The sequence below is a fragment of the Triplophysa rosa genome, linkage group LG15, assembly GCF_024868665.1.
Source record: "Triplophysa rosa linkage group LG15, Trosa_1v2, whole genome shotgun sequence".
Taxonomy (NCBI): domain Eukaryota; kingdom Metazoa; phylum Chordata; class Actinopteri; order Cypriniformes; family Nemacheilidae; genus Triplophysa; species Triplophysa rosa.
The window spans coordinates 10,260,048-10,276,343 of record NC_079904.1 but is presented as its reverse complement, the minus strand read 5'-3'; the positions used below and the strand labels follow the sequence as shown (position 1 = coordinate 10,276,343).

At 40.4% G+C, this 16,296-nt stretch overlaps 2 protein-coding genes across 4 annotated transcripts in view; one reads left to right on the top strand and one right to left on the bottom strand.

The window, feature by feature from the left end:
* The first annotated feature begins 1,130 nt into the window (after positions 1-1,130).
* chac1 (ChaC, cation transport regulator homolog 1 (E. coli)) lies at positions 1,131-2,875 on the top strand. The gene is made up of 3 exons (XM_057352927.1): positions 1,131-1,804; positions 1,913-1,948; positions 2,088-2,875. Exons 1-3 carry the CDS (start codon positions 1,634-1,636, stop codon positions 2,463-2,465), a joined length of 585 nt encoding a protein of 194 aa, XP_057208910.1. The 5' UTR covers positions 1,131-1,633; the 3' UTR covers positions 2,466-2,875.
* A 191-nt stretch (positions 2,876-3,066) lies between these two features.
* The window catches only part of ino80 (INO80 complex ATPase subunit), a 31,276-nt gene continuing 18,046 nt past the window's right edge, over positions 3,067-16,296 (bottom strand). For all 3 annotated transcript variants that reach the window (XM_057352937.1, XM_057352939.1, XM_057352938.1), the window contains exons 27-36: positions 10,905-11,032; positions 8,869-8,963; positions 8,396-8,468; positions 6,959-7,117; positions 6,377-6,479; positions 6,157-6,245; positions 5,703-5,864; positions 5,274-5,433; positions 4,546-4,761; positions 3,067-4,426 (exon numbers count right to left, since the gene is read on the bottom strand). In XM_057352937.1, the coding sequence (XP_057208920.1) occupies positions 4,233-4,426; positions 4,546-4,761; positions 5,274-5,433; positions 5,703-5,864; positions 6,157-6,245; positions 6,377-6,479; positions 6,959-7,117; positions 8,396-8,468; positions 8,869-8,963; positions 10,905-11,032 (1,379 nt within the window). In that variant the 3' untranslated portion in view covers positions 3,067-4,232. The remainder of the gene's footprint in view (positions 4,427-4,545; positions 4,762-5,273; positions 5,434-5,702; positions 5,865-6,156; positions 6,246-6,376; positions 6,480-6,958; positions 7,118-8,395; positions 8,469-8,868; positions 8,964-10,904; positions 11,033-16,296) is intronic.

Below are 16,296 nucleotides of genomic sequence, written 5' to 3'. Positions count from 1 at the left end.
CTTATCCTCAGATTGAGCAAATATCGAAGAATGATTCAATGGCAAAAAACATCATATGTAATCCGTTTGAATCATCCAGATAGAATTTCATGCATAAATATTTTGAAGTGACACAACTCAAAAAAAAGTACTCTAAGTAATTTATAGAGACACCATGTTGCTATATCAAGTTTAAATATAAAGTTCAGTGATGACCTAGTGATGAATAAAGTTAAACTAAAACTAGTATTGAATAGACATTGTGTTTCCATCACGTCTCTTAGATTTAACAAAGATTGTCATTGGACTTCGCATATTCGTAGACATTTATTTTATCATTTAATCTGCTACCTAAAAACTATTCCTAAACGTTACAGACAAATGGTATTTAAAATGCAAGCTGACACTAAAATTTAAAAAGATCTCATCACAGGAGTCATTACAGGATACAACTAAATTGGGTCTGATTTTTTTAAAGATGTGAAAGTTTCAAGAGACAAAAACACTTGTAATATTTTACAACGGAACACAAGGACTGATAAAAATGTTTACTCTTAAATTGCTTGGGATGAAATGTGTACATGTTTGTTTTTAAGGGGAAAACAATGGATGGAAATAAAACAAAATAAAACGGTGAATGGGAATAAAAAATAAACCATGGAAAAAAACATTTTGATTTCAGAAATCTTAATATCTTAGTCATAACGTGTGCCTCTCATAGTTATATATTTTATCATATTACTATATGTAATGTATTGTGTTTATTGAAAAATGCACAAGAATGTTTACTAAGTTAAATCTAGCCTGTCCTGGCTTTCAGTTGTATTTTGGGATCAAGTATCATGCTTAGAAGGCCTGATGCAATACTTCCAGTACGTACTGTGCTTGTACCGCTTGAAACGATTCTTTCAAATTGCATCAGCCAACATTTTTAGCGACCGAACTGTTGACGAATGAGGATGAGAGCATTTTGTGACTGACAGCTGATCCGCCTATAATATGAAACATGAGCGCACGTTTTTTCCTGGTTTGTGAGCCAATCGGATAGCTATCCGGTGTTTGATTGGATGGAAGGTACGATGCCCCGCCCAACATAGACTGTCATTGGTCAGAATTGTGAGCAAGGTCAGATACGCCCATTGATACCTTCGCTTAAAGTCCGCCTCAAACCAGCCGTCATTTCATCATCCGCCGAACAGCAGCGCGAGATCTTAATCAGCTTGAAACCATCGCGAATCTAAAAGGCATTTCTTCTGACTTTCAAAAGTGTCGTGAGGTTGGCTCGATACCGGGTTGTTTGTAAACAGAAGGCTAGCTGAGAGCTAGCAACCGCGTTCGTGTTGTATTCTGACTGAAAGAGCCGAAGAGGCCAAGATGGAGTTTTAAGGCAATAATGCGGTAACTGCACGGCATCGGCATGCCCCAGGCAAAGAAAAGCGATTTGCGGGACTCTACCATCACAACTGCCAAGCAGTTGGGCTCTGATACCGTCCGCGGTATAGCCTTGAGCCAACCGATACCTCTACTCCTTGACAGGAGGAAGCTAACGCTAGCGAGCTAGCCTGTAGGCCCATTCATTCTGCGCCAAGCAGCTGTAATTTTAAGATCTTCGCGTATTTTATTACCCTTTCTGTCCTTATAACATCCTGTAAAGATGAAGCCTCAAGACATCGTTGCTGGAAAATCCAGCCTGTGGATTTTTGGGTACGGCTCGCTGGTTTGGAAGCCTGACTTCAAGTATAAGGGGAGCAAGGTCGGTTATATTAAGGGGTATAAGAGACGCTTCTGGCACGGGGATAATTTCCATCGTGGAGATGATGCTATGGTGAGTTTTAAAAATGCAGCTATATCTTGTTGTTTTTAAATGTATTTCATAGTTGCCTGATCATTTTCCGCATTGCAACGCGCTAACATATATGCGTTTCCATGACAGCCCGCAAGAGTGGTGACGCTTATCAAGGAGGATGACGTAAGTGTAACGTCTGTTTTTATTTGCGTAATGGTGCCTTATAGACTATATTTATTAAGAGGAGTAATAATATATGCAATTATAATTCAAGTTTTTTAACTTTGTACATATGTGACTTACCTTGAGTTCTCTCATACAGGCGTGCACGTGGGGTGTTGCCTTCGAGGTGACTGGCTCTCAGGTGGAGGAGTCTCTCAAATACCTGAATGTGAGGGAGGCGGTGAGGGGTGGCTACCTCACCGAGGCTGTAGATTTCTTTCCAAGAGGCAAGAACCAGTCGCCTGTCCAGGCTCTGGTTTACATCGCCACAGCTGACAACCCTATGTATATGGGGCCCGCCAGCACAGAGGAAATCGCAGCCCAGATCGCCGTGTGCAAGGGGAAGTCGGGCTTCAACATCGAGTACCTGCTTCGCCTGGCGGAGTTCATGAGAGTGAGCTGCCCAGAGGTGGAAGACCATCATCTGTTCTCCATCGAAGCAGCCGCTCTTCAACTCGTACTTTTTACAGCCCACTAACCTGTAATTTCTGTAAAGCTGCATCACAGAGGCTATCAAATCCAGACACTATAAAGGCCCTAACAAAAGTTTAAGCTTATATCTAAATTTGTGATAAGGTAGCTGTTATAACATGATGTACTCCAACTATACCAAGCTATTGTTTTACTGTACTAAGGGAAAGTTACTATATTAAGGGAATGTGGTGTTTTAAACTATGTTTCTGTTATGTAGTGTGACATTATACAAAATGTCAGGGTTTTCTTTTTGTCCTTTGGTGTTGTCCCAAGTGTGTGATACTGTAATACAAATGCATGCCTGTGTGATGTACTGCCAAAGTTTATCCAAAACACATCCACTTTGCACTTGAACACTCTTCTAAGCCATTCAATTGTTTTTCTTTGCACATTAAAGTCTCTCAAGAATCTGTATTCACATTGTAAAGTGTCTTTGTCAGACTTGTTTGGTATTTGATTTGTTCTCTATCTAGTAGCAACAGGGAAACTTACAACAAACAGCGTTCACATACGTTTCTTATTCTATGCACTGCAACGTTTTTTTACCAAAATGAAGCGCTACAGTGCCGTGTGTGTATTTTTTTGCACAAATCACTTCCCAAATGTGAAATTGAATTGGTTTTTATTTCAATCTTTTTAGTAAAAGGATCATTGGGTTTTGTCATCAAGTATTTACATTGACCTATAAAAATAGACAAGCGGTAGGAGAAAATTGATAACTTTTAAGAGTGAAGATACCTTTTAAGTATTTACATATAACATCTATCATGGCATTTAAAGACAAATTAAGGTCAGACATGGCCTTTCTCAAAAAAACAGCCTCATGTCACAAATGCAAAAGAATCATGAACTGTTCACGTTATTTAAAAATAAAACGTTTCAATACAATATTCACACAAATATAGCACAAATCATCATAAATTACCAAGTTTTAACTTAAGCTATGATACATTTCACATCCAAGTTTTTTATGTCACGCCTGACTCATCTGTAGTGACATTTTTTGAGCAGCACTCACTACTTCAGGAAATCTTTCATTGTATTTACTGCAAAACACGTTGATTTATTTTACTCCTTCCACAAGAAAATATATTAGCATTTAAGCCAAAATCTTTGAATATGCCGCAAATGAACAGAAACACAAGGCTATTCGGTTTTCTGATATTAGAACAAATGCCAACAAGTCTGTTCTACAAAAATAAGAGCAGCCTCATCTGTTCATGTTTGTAAAGAATTTGTTCAAAAGGATGCTTAATCAAATACTCCCCAACACCCCTTTCCTATTTATACTCTGTTTCTGCTCACAATGATGATGTCCTTCTCATAACAAATTCCAGAAATGATTTTTTTCACAGATCTCTCCTTCAGCCCTGTCACACTTTGGTTACTTTGTCATTAGAAAACAAGGAACATCTGTTAGTGGTATAACACACTGTCACCTTTGTCCTATCACCTTTATAATGGCGAAATTCTCTTTCATATGCATAAAGGAACAAATCATCTAAATTAAATGATCCAAATTCTTGTTTTGGATGCAGAAGGCTACAATTCCCAGTCTTTAGTTTTGGGAAAGCCAGTAACCTCTCATATAGCTTGCCGTCAGTGGAATGAATATGAATCAGGGATCACTACTAAATCGGGGTGGGTTTTATCAAGATGATTGGGTTTGTGGTGCGACAGCGGATCAACATCATAAGCATGAAAACTGCCACTCTTGGACTTAAAAATGTACTGGCCATGCTACAATCAAAAAGCAACTCTACGCAGGATGCTACCGGCTACTGTGGTTGCTGGGTCCTTTAGCTTTCTTAGTATGGCTTTGTGAACTGCCATGCGCTAACGTCTGTGAGCTGGTGGTCATAGCGCTTCCCTTAGCCTGGGGGGAAGAGGTGCCAGCCGAAACAAAGGCAGGTGTGGCTGAAGACCGAATGAGGGCGGGTTGCATGGAGCCACTCGCTGGAATACCTGGAAGAGGGTTGATTACACAAAAAACAATGGTTGAATCGTTTCAAAGCCATTTGGAAGAAGAGAACAGTTGCAGGCCTTGTAATCAAAGCTCAATGCTGTAGGATAAAACGTGTTACCTTTAGAAACATTGTATCCATACGCTGCATATGCGGCTGCAGAGGCAGCTGCTGCTCCTGCCATCGCTCCTGCCATGGCTGCGGCACTACCCGCTGTCGACTTCCGTCCCCTGCCCTTCCTCACTGAAGATTTTCCGGCTCCTCCAGAGCCTTTGGGTCGTCCCCGACTCCGCCCAGACCTTCCCTTGCCTGGACTCGACATATCTTGGGAGACACCTGAGAGAAAACATTTGGAAAATCTAACGATGAAATGGTAAGTAAAACTGACTCAAAGTCAAACCCACAGATCCTCCAACAATTTAAAGGATTATGTGCCAGCCAAACAACATCAACACATTTCTGCTGACGGTTATAAACTGTCATCTTTCACTAATCTTGACTTTAGTGTGAGTAGTGCATGGCAAGGGTGTCTCAACCACTGTGGCTTAGATCGGCGAGACTCACACAAACCCTGTCTCCTGCAGTTCTGCTTGCCTGTCATCGGCAAGCACAGATCCCACAGACCTCTGCCATCTCAGCGTTATAACTTAAACAGCAACACTGCTTATTAACATTGCTCATCCATCAGCAGACAGACAAGTCTGTTTTTAATGTAGCCCGGTTACCTTTTATATGCGGCTTTAACTGCAGTAAAGCAATACCCCCCCCAAAATTGGAATTGTATTTAGAAACAATGTATAATACGACAACAGCAACAAGAGCCCTACATTCAAATCAAGGGTACCCACCATTCATCGTATCAGACACAGAGCCGGTGATGGAAGCGGGGGAGTTGGTGGCACGGGACTGTGGAGCAGAAGACGTGGGCTCGTCCACGATCACAAGCATATCACTGCTGCTCTCATCTGCAGGAATGGAGCTGGGCTGGAGCTCGCTGCTCAGGGAGATCTGCAGAGACACATAGTTCTGGGGGTCAGGGACAAAGGGACATTATCACGGAGGAGGGACAGCAGGAGCAGAAGATGGATGAGGAGGAGGAGGAAGAGGAACGTCAGATCAACGTAGCAGGTAAATGAGAGTGTGCGTTGACTGCTTAAGAGCTACTGTAAAGAAATGATCCGATTTTTTGGAAAGCTGAACCGCGGGCCCTTATAATGATAATTGAAAGTTTCCAGTCTGGAATTGCAATTCATGAGCTGCGTCTCAGTTGGTCTCACCTCACTGAAGGGGCTGGGCACGGCGGAGTCCATGTCAACGCTGATGAATGAGTCTTCTCCATCCGCTGACAGGTTAGAGTTGTCTGCAGATGGGATATAAGGAATGACCACATTCACACCCTCCTTCTTCCTCTTAGTGTCTGGATCATCCTCCTTTCTCCTCTACATAATGAGAGGGGAAGACAATGCAGCGAGAGTGATCAAAATAAATGATTCGTAAAAAGACCTTTCTCTATTTATCAAGAAATCTGCTATACTTTTGTGTTGGAACGTGGACACTTTCTCTGTATGCGGTTTATTTTTATGCATTTATAATAAAAATCTGTGAACTGAAAAATAAAGTGTTAAAAACATATGAAATAAAATTGTAAAAAAAAAAATTCAAACAATACTTTAACACCACTTAGAAAGTAGATTTCTTATCACTTCCTCGTGGCCATATATGGGCACTCACCCTTTCTGCATACTTCTCCCTTTTCCTCTTCCGTTCTTTCACCTTACTGCTCTCCTCCTGCTGCCGTTTCTCTTCTTGCCGTAATCGCACTGTCCACAAACACAACCAAACCGGCCAATCAGAGCAGAGCAAACCATTCCAACTCATTTTTTCATACCTAATTCGTATATAAACTTGTGGTTTTTAGTCATTTAAGATCGCAAGCGGAGCGGCAACTCACATTTTTTCTCCAGCTCCTCATCATCCAGCAGCAGGCTGACAACCTCTTTGGGCTTCAGTGTATCGGGTTTAAAGTTTCCTCCTGATATCACCATCCTCTGAATCTACAGCACCCACAGACATCAAGACAATGATGATTGAGACAGACAGAGAATAAATACATGTAACCAGTAACAAGTAGAAAGAAGAGAAGACTCATTCACTGAAGTTTAAGTTCACAGAAACATACACTGACTATAATCATGTGCTGTTGATACAGGCGTCCGAAACTACATGTAAGAGTTTAGAGAAGTGTAATTACTATGTTATAACAGTATAATTACGTGTAACTGATAGTTATACCCCTAGACTAAATATTCACTTAACCTTAGATCTTGTCTTGTGAAGTCTGACATCTTGATAAAGAATGTTTTTGTAAAATAAATCAACCCAAAAGTGGAGTCAATTAGAGAAGAGGTACATTTGAATAATCATGGCCACACATCTAAATTAACTGAAGTGCAATGAAAACTTATACTATTATTATGTGTTAACTTCTGGCCTAAAAAAAACACTACAAGCTGTTATTCTGACCAGTACTCACCTCACTCTTTTCTTTGGCCCTCTGTAAGATGCGTTCCTCAATAGTGCCCTTGCAGATGAGCCGATAAACGGTGACCTGCTTGGTTTGTCCTAGTCTGTGGGCTCGATCCATCGCCTGCTGATCAACAGTAGGGTTCCAGTCACTGTCGTAGAATATCACCTGAGCAGAGAGGTAGTGGCAACCTTAGTTACATGACATCATCATAAATATACACTATTTATTATAAAGTGATTCGTCTCAACTTAAGGGCACTTATAGACTGTCCAAGACATGTTACATACTGTATTGGTCACAACACTGGTGAGCAAAAAACTGGTCTGGCAAATTCTAATCTGATTGTCTGATTTAACACAACTGTTTTTAAATCAGTCTGGAAATAATTACTGTAATTATCAAAGTTTGACTATTTATTTGAATCAGATCTTTAAAAGACATTCAGTGTTTTAGACCCGTAATACAAAGTTAACTAGATAACCACAAGCAGATTTGCTTTCTGAACACATCTGTTGTATTACGTGTGTGATATAATCACTATTTATTGAAGTACAGATAAAAATTCAGATTAAAGAGACTTTACACTTTTTTTTTGTTGCATTTTTTCAGTACAAAACTGAGACATTATTATTATTATTATTACAAACATTACTGTGGCATTATTTTTAAAGCCTATTATAGTGGTGTCAACTCCACTAAGGTAAGAACATTATTTTTTCAAACACTTTTGGCCAATTCCAGTGTTGAATGATGTGACATTTTCTGTCAAAACTTGAAATATAAATTCTCAGAGATTGTATTTAACACCAATATATTGAACCATCTGATTACAGTATATTTTACTAAAACCTTAATGATAGAGTCAAGACATCAGAAAAATATCAGTCTATGCTCTGGTTTTCTATTCTAAAATAGGGAAAAATTAATGCGTTATGCATGTGACAAAAAGAGAACACTCATTTTTGAGAGAACATACTTTGTAGGACTTCTGTGAATTAAAATGTACAAACCAGAAGCAATACTACCCAACAAATGGAGAAAGGATGGCTCTTTATAGAACATAAAATAGTAATATTTTATTTATCATGTGCCCATTTATAAGAAATATGGACCGTTATGGATGTGACAATTCTTTACATTAACTCTTTAATATTAGCAAAAGGTAAGAAGCTGCGACGTGAGTTCATTTGCTGTTTAGTTAAAAGTTTGGTTACGTGTAAGTGTTCAAAATAAGGGTTCTGAATAAATGTATTTTTTTATCTTCTTTTCTTTGAAATGTAAGAGAAATTGAAAATCAAGAAATAAAAGAATACAACGAGTTAAGCTGCTATTATGACATCAGTGCTAAACGTCTCAGACTTCATACAATACGAGAGTCTGTTCTCATGGCCTCTGTATGTGGGGGAAGCTGATTTGGTAATCACAATGTGCTGATGGTCTCACCGTGTCTGCAGCTGTCAGGTTTATCCCCAGACCTCCAGCTCTGGTACTGAGAAGGAAGACAAAAATATCCGTCCTGCAGAAAGGGAGGGAGACCGGAATAGTGAGAGAAAACAAATAAAGCAGAGGAAGATCACGCTCTATGAGGGCCCTGCCCAACCACCCAGAATTTACACAGACAGACGTTTCAATACACAACACGCTTCTCTGCTAAATAAAAACCAGAACCCGCTGGATCCACCGAGAGCTGCGCTAATGCAAACCAGAACCCTCGAGTGATGGTGGAGAGAGAGAACACAGACAGAGGGAGGCACATGAGAAAGCCTCCTCGCCTTACACCACCACCAGAGAGGAATTTACGGTCGGTGACATTTTGGAGAAAACAAGCCCCAATTAGGCTTAAAAAACAGACTCCGTCTCAATCCTGATTGTCAGACGGCTGCCGCCCATTTCACCCTTGCTAGCCGAACACTCACCGGCTCTGGAAGTCGGCCACCATGTCCCGGCGTTCCGAAATCTTGGATGACCCATCCAGCCGCATGTAGGTATGCTTGCGGTACACCATGTACTCCTGCGTGATGTTGAGAAACATTGAAAATAAGAACAAGATGGAAATCCAAACAGGTAAACGAATGCATAATATGAATGAGGTCTGTAAGCTTCATCTCATTAACATGGCATAGACCCTCATTAACCATCTTTTTAATACTGCTTTCATCTGACCTCTCGCTTTCTGACGCCACCCAGAATGAAGCCTCAACTCTATCACGCCTATGACTCTACTGGAACGCCTCCCAAAAGCACATCTGGACTGTATGAAATGAGCATTAGCACTCTCCTTGACATTAAACTCCTTTGATTAGAACGGCGTTCCAGCCTAAAGTAACATTAGATCACAAATCCAAACCCTCTTTCCAGCTCTAAGTAACAAATGAGACCATCTTAAACTCTATTACACTTCTGAGAATTCAACTCCTGGCCGGCAGAGTGGTGTCAAGCGTAACAAGATTTAGTCCTAGATTTCCATGAGACTTCGGAACCGTGCCCGGAGTACAATCAACCGAATATGTATTCCGGGACACATTTCAAGTGGGAGTTTGGCTTTTGAATGCACAATAAATAAATAAGTAAATATGACCAAAACACTCTGTTAGGAGTGAGACAATATTAAAAGAGACAGGTCTTGAGTGCTTTTCAGCATCTACGTCTATAAAGCTAGTATGACAAATAATGTTTGGCATTACACACGGGAATGAGGATGACATCAATGCCCACTCCCAAAATGCATTGCTCTGATGACATGCCAGAATGAACAGCGTCAAACACGGGGATGATAAAAAGAAACGACTATGACGTTAATGCCTACATTAGTGTGTTTTCTTCCCCACCAAAACTAACAAAATGATTTGAAATTGATTTCAGCTGGGTCTTTTAAACATGGGAGAAGCCAATCTGAGGAAAATTCGGTCACGGCATGACTTGGGATTTAGCGACTAAATCGGGAAATCCCCCGGTATGATGACCACACAGATAGGTAGACACAATTTTGTGAATATAATAAAAGTAGCAAACTGCTCTTCTGCCAGTAAGATTCAATTCTGAAACAAATAAAGGTTGGCCTCTATGGAGTTTTTAAGGAGTTGAATCATTTTTGAAAGGTGGAGGGAAGAAGCTTAGTTACGTGAGCTGAAAAGGAAAAACGTAAACTATAGAATTTCGTTAAAGGATTACAAGGGCAAAAAATATATTTTTCTGTAAAATGGCGTGCACTGACAAACTGCTCACAATAAGATCAGGAATTGGTGTTAGAAAAGTAAATAAGCTCAATTTTGATTTCATGTTGACTTTAATATAATGAAGATAAAATATAACGCAGAGATACATTTGTCCATGCCAAAACAAATGGCCATCCAAGCCAAAAGGATGGCGCTATGTTTTTCCATGGTCAACTTTTCCTACAGACCAACTATTCCACAAATAAAGGAAGTCAATTCGACGTAATTTGCTGAATGGAGCCGCACAACTTTTGGAGAGACTGCCAAAAAGCTTAGAATTGGAATGAATTCCTATTGACGCTAAGGTGTTTCTAGACAACGTGGGGTGTACCGAGACAACAGTTATGTAGTGCTGCTTGTGTTGACAATGTTGTTCGAGGCTTCTAGATTTATTTCCATGTTTGGCTTGCTGCAAAACATGTGGCAAGCAACTGTGAGCCGCTGGAAAAAGTGATTGTTTCACCCAGTTATGTTCTCTCAGCATTTGTCCAGCTACAACAATATGAAGCTATTTACTGCCAAACCATTCCACTTCCACAATGGTTGATCAAATTCCCCATCTCTCTTTTGTAGGATTTAACACTGAAATACAATAAAAATGTTAACAAAAACATGTTCAGCATGACCTCAGATAACTGGTACGGATCAGTTGAATGTATGAACGGTATATCTGTGTCACGTTCGTATGCGACAGAGCTGTCAGATACTGTCTTTCAGAAGATCCTTAAAGCACTCACCTCTAAAAGGTCTATCATGCGGGTCATCTGAGAGTAGATGAGAACTCGATGGCCTTGAGACTTGAGTCGAGTCAACAGAAGGTCTAGAGTATGAAGCTTCCCGCTGTCTGTGATGAGAGACTCCTTGTCTGGAGAACAAAGAGAAAAACATGATAAGAATGAAATCACAAAGAACCAAAAGATCAAGCTGTATCTCCACAAAGAATGAATTAAACCAAAGCCAAAGAACTCCAGAATTTCACTCCAGGTTCATTCCCTAAGACAAAATCTCAAGGTTTGCGAGCAAAAAGTTATAAAAGACATTTTCTGTGTAAACAAACAGCAGCTTCCTTCCTTCAGCTTCAGCGTTTACACATTGTAAGTAGTCATCATTAAACCCACATCTTCAGTTACGCAAGACCTCAACACATTTGACTGACATGAACACACAAGAATCTAGAGGCAATGGGGTGTCAATGCTCAACCAAACAATGAGACAAAAGAGGAAGCACAAGCTTACTGCTGTTGACTGGTACGACCTCTGACCTCAAGGTCAGCTCATGGGGGAGGTTAAATGACCCGGCCCGTCACGGGCACTCGGAAAGCGATTATACACACAAAGTGAGCAGGCTGCCAGAGCAATCTAGAGATCCCCAGAGAGAGTTTGAGGCCTGCTGGCCAACTCTTACACCATACAAAGAGTGTGTCAAACCCATGGACAGCATGATCGTGTTGTTGTGATCACGTCACGTCAATGCTAATGTGAACCATAGCTGAACCCTGACTCAACACCCTATGGCCCTGAAAGGGTGACAGGGGTAACCTTTTCAATGAGTTGAAGAGAATGGCTCAGATTAGACCGTACAGCCCACACTCGAAGATTGACAAAATAATGAGAACGGGGAGCTTATTTACTTAACCGAGCTTTTGCTGTAAGGTATAGCATCACATCTCATCACGAAAGTCATAAGATTATGGGGCGGTTTCCCGGACAGGGATTAGTTTAAAACAGGACTAGGCCTTAGTTAAATTAGGATATTTAAGTCTTTTTTAAAAACATACATTACAAAACAAATGACTGGTGTGCATCTTAAAACAAAACAATCTCACTGATATATTGTAAGATATGTCAGTACAATTCGTTTTCGATTAAGACATGTCTAACATTTAAATTAGTCTGCAGGGACTAGACTTAAGCCCTGTCTGGGAAACTGCCCCTTAGTGTTTGTTTACTAATCATACAGATATTTCTTGTCGTACAGCTTAATCTGTGATGACATGGCTTTGCAGGCAGAATTACATGAACATATTAAATGGCTCCCAAAGTGTTAACTGCAATGGTTTGTTATAAAAATGCTTAGGTTTTATGCCCTAAACTAAGTGGTTCTGCGAGTATCCTAATACGCCCTTTTCACATGAAGTCACGCATCGTCCGTTCTGCCGCGAAGCAGTGTATCATTACTTCCGCTAGCACTCCAGTTCATAAGGTGGCGGTAATGCACCTATAAACTGCTTTGCCAACCGCCAGTAAAACTCAAGAAGAAGAAGTTACTTCCGCTAGCGCCTCAGAATGGACTTTACCAAGTGGCTTGCACATATGCCACAAATACGTCTAGATGATGCACAATGTCTTGCAGACAAATTTTCGCTAAGGACAAGATCAAAGCTACAGAAAGGATACAAATTCTTCGTTGAACAGTACCTGTTTGATTATGAAGGTAAGTGTTTTGTTTTCTTTTTGTGTTAGCGAAGGTGCTAGGATAAGTACTTGAATACGTGTTCTGTTCGGGGTTTTTTTCACTATTGTTAAATTCCAGCGCGACGGCAAAACGGAAGTTCTTCTTCTTCTTCTTTGTTGCAAGACGGATGATATGATACACTGCTTTGCAAAAAGGCGGAAGTTAAGTACGTCATTGTGAAAAGGGCGTATTGTCTTTTCCTAAAGAGCTCTAATCTAATGGCTCTGGCGTCAGAGGCAAGAATGCAATCCACAGAGCTGCCAGACCCTTTTCTCTAAAGCCCCTACAAGATTGGGGGATGGATATGTGGTCGAGGATGATGGTGCAGCCCACCAGGTCTGAGCTCTAAGACGTACCCACAAATCAAGGGCACCGGCACCACAGAGTATCTCTGGTGTTTCCATTCCAGTCTTATCATCCCCCCACGTCCTATTTCACAAGACTCCTTCAGATTTAACATGCTAGCTAATCTACGACCCCCAGTCAATTTTTAGACACGCTTATCGAACACAGAGCAGACATCTGCTCCAAAACAATCTTTTAGAGGAATGTAATGTAGGCGACTTGGAACAGAACGCTACATTTGTGACAATGGATTAGACGGGTTCGTGTATTTACTCACAAAACAGAATGAAGCTCAAAGGTACGAAACGCTGTGCAATCATCAGACGTTACTATAGTTACAGGCTATCAATTCAATCCACCTGCTCGTGGCGACCCCTCAAGAAGGCTATTTTAAGCTCTTCAGTCTCATCCAATCCCTCCTGTCCAGAACTCAGGTTTGACCCAAGGGTGACCCAATTAAAAAAACCTTCTGGAAGAGAAAATTAACAAACCTAATGCCAACTAATTACCACTACTCTTCCGCTGGTTACTGATTTCATTAAAGTGATCCCGGCTTCTTCATGGCAAAGGGACAGTTGACTGCAGTGTTGGTCAGGGCTCCCGTGTGATTTGTTTACTGACACCTGGGATTATCTCTAGCCAAGACCCAAATATGGGCCTGGAGCCAAGAGTCGAGTTCTGTGCTCAACACAAGTGTTTTGCAACTATTACGCATCACGTAACCTCAAAAGTTTGAGAATTCTAAAATGGAGAGATAAAATTGAAAATTATGCAAAATTAAACTTATTGAGTTTAGTTCTGTGATGTAACTTTGAATTAAGCCTTAAATGTACAGTTGTGGCCAAATGCGATGTCCAACTTTGAAAAACTATGTCTTCACCTTTTTATTGAAATACATAATTAAAGATGTTATAACAACGTTGTATTAATGTTGCATAGTTGTACTTGGCGAGTAAACTAAAAAAAAACTACACACAACACATGTAAAAAGCTAAATACGTTTTAGGAGAACGGCTACAAAATATTACTACACAAGATGATCAACAAATAATATATAAAATTGTAGTCAGTATGCTTGCTTTTTGTTTTTAGCATTTTTTTGTATATGCCCATTTCTCCTGTTAGACTAGTTTGCCTTTTTGCAAAATAATTCTGTCCAAAAAATACCTTAATTTTATTATAACTTTGTTTTATCCATTTTACTATACACCTCATATTTTCATGGTTTTATCTACCCTGAGGCATTAAACGCAAATATTGCGCAAATATTTCCCCAGTCATCACTAATGCGAATGCACAATACAACATTCATACACCTTACAGACCAGCAGGTGACGCGACGGTTTGTATATTCCACCCGAAGCCACCCACAAGTAAGGAAAAATCTGAGGAAATGTGACCCGTTCACCACACACTGTATGTTTACTGGTTCTGACAGCAGTTAAGCGACCACGTCTTGCTGGGTTGGGAGGGGACCAGGGACTGATGGAGGCTATCATTAAGCTGTCGTTTATACATTACATGTTGCAGATCCCCGTCTGGGCTCTGAACACAAACCCATATGTGAAATATGTGACCACATGCTTCCTTCACACAAAAGGCTACGCAAACTAAAATCAAGCAAAATGCTCCCTCTATAGGCCAGAAGAAGAAGTGCAGGAGGGAAACAACTGGTGTCGAGGTCAAGGTGACAACACACCAGTCTCATTGAAATGTATAGTGGCAAACATCAACAACCTGCTAACCAAAATGGTAGAAAAGGCGTATGAATGAAGAATCAAGTGGTGTATGTTTGAAGGACGAGCTTGCCAACACCTTGTTGATGTCTGTCTGTTTTTCAGTGAGAAAGGCCAGCCACGCAGCAGATTACAAACAATTATGCAGTCACCGTTGTTTGGGCCCAAAATCAAAAAGGCCAGGAATATTTCCGGCCATTTTGCTGGAGTGCAGAGATTCTTTGAAAGAACAGGAAGGGAAAACAGAGTTTCCCACAGGCTGTCTGTGAGCTGAGCTCGCTAGCCCTTTCTATCTCTCTCTCTTTCTCTCTCAAAACAACAGCTCAAAGCAACAATACCATTAAAACAATGTGCAAAACTTTTCTAATCAAAAGTTTCGTCTGTCCAATTAGTGACACGAAAGCTACACCAGTAACATACATGTGTACAAACCTGTTGGGTGGACACACCGATGCTGACAGACAGCGAAACATATGTAGACTTTAGAAAAGTCTAAAGTGCATGTGATTAAGTGATGTTTGAACGATATTTACCAACTGTAGACAATGTTACTGTATAGTCCGAAACAAACTAAGAATGTTTAAAGTGACAGTTCACCTAAAATGAAAATACTTTCATCATTTACTCACCCTCATGTTATTCTAAACCTGTATGACCTGTATAACACAAAATATATTTTTGAGAATGTTCCAACCAACCAAACAACATTGACTGCCGCGGTATGGACACAACCACTGAGACATTTCTCAAAATATCTTCTTTTGTGTTCCACAGAAAGAGTCCTATACAGGTTTTGCATGATATGGGGGTGAATAAATGATAACAGAGTTTTTGGGTGAACTTTCCCTTTAACTAGCATTACTCGAATTTGTGGATTTAAATATGTTTTATGTACTGTACATGATATAATAGTCTGATCTCATTTCTTATCAATGATTTGCTTTTATAAATATTTGATATTTATTTGCATTTAAACCCAACATCATCCTCTATATAGAGTCGCGTGACTTCAGTTCCATTAGCCAATGCTGAGACCACCAGCATACTTCAATGATTCTTGCCCGGTCCTATGTCACTTCCTTCCCTGAGTACAATATGACTCTGAGAAAATGGGAAAAGTGCGCTGTGAAACACCTTGAGCCTGTGAATGAACATTCTGAGTGATACACACACAAACACGCTCGCATACCCACACGCATTCAATGCGCTTACCTAATGCTGCGCATAAACAATGTCCAATAGTCCAACTTCCTTTCTTTGTCCCCCCTCCCAACTTCACAAGAACTCCCAGACTCTTACTCCTACCAGTCTGCTCCCACCAATTATACTGAAACACGCAAACGTATGCGTGCACACAGTTCACGCAACAGGCTGCAGACGCAAAGACATTACGACAATTCTTCTTATGTGCAAGGTAATCTGAAGTATTCCCTATATTTGTATTCCACAGTCCTTTAAACATCACTGCTATGCTAACTGTGTGACAAATTGGAGTATATCAATGTCAAAAAAATGACATTGACTAAAAGGTGCAGTGGGCCCCAGACACGACTAGAGGGATCCCCGGCCCCTCTGCTACCTACCCCACTCTTT

Coding starts and splice junctions, on each gene's coding strand:
- chac1 (XM_057352927.1), top strand. CDS start 1,634: ATGAAGCCTCAAGACATCGTTGCTGGAAAATCCAGCCTGTGGATTTTT. Junction 1,805..1,912: donor ATCGTGGAGATGATGCTATG/GTGAGTTTTAAA, acceptor TTTCCATGACAG/CCCGCAAGAGTGGTGACGCT. Junction 1,949..2,087: donor CGCTTATCAAGGAGGATGAC/GTAAGTGTAACG, acceptor TCTCTCATACAG/GCGTGCACGTGGGGTGTTGC.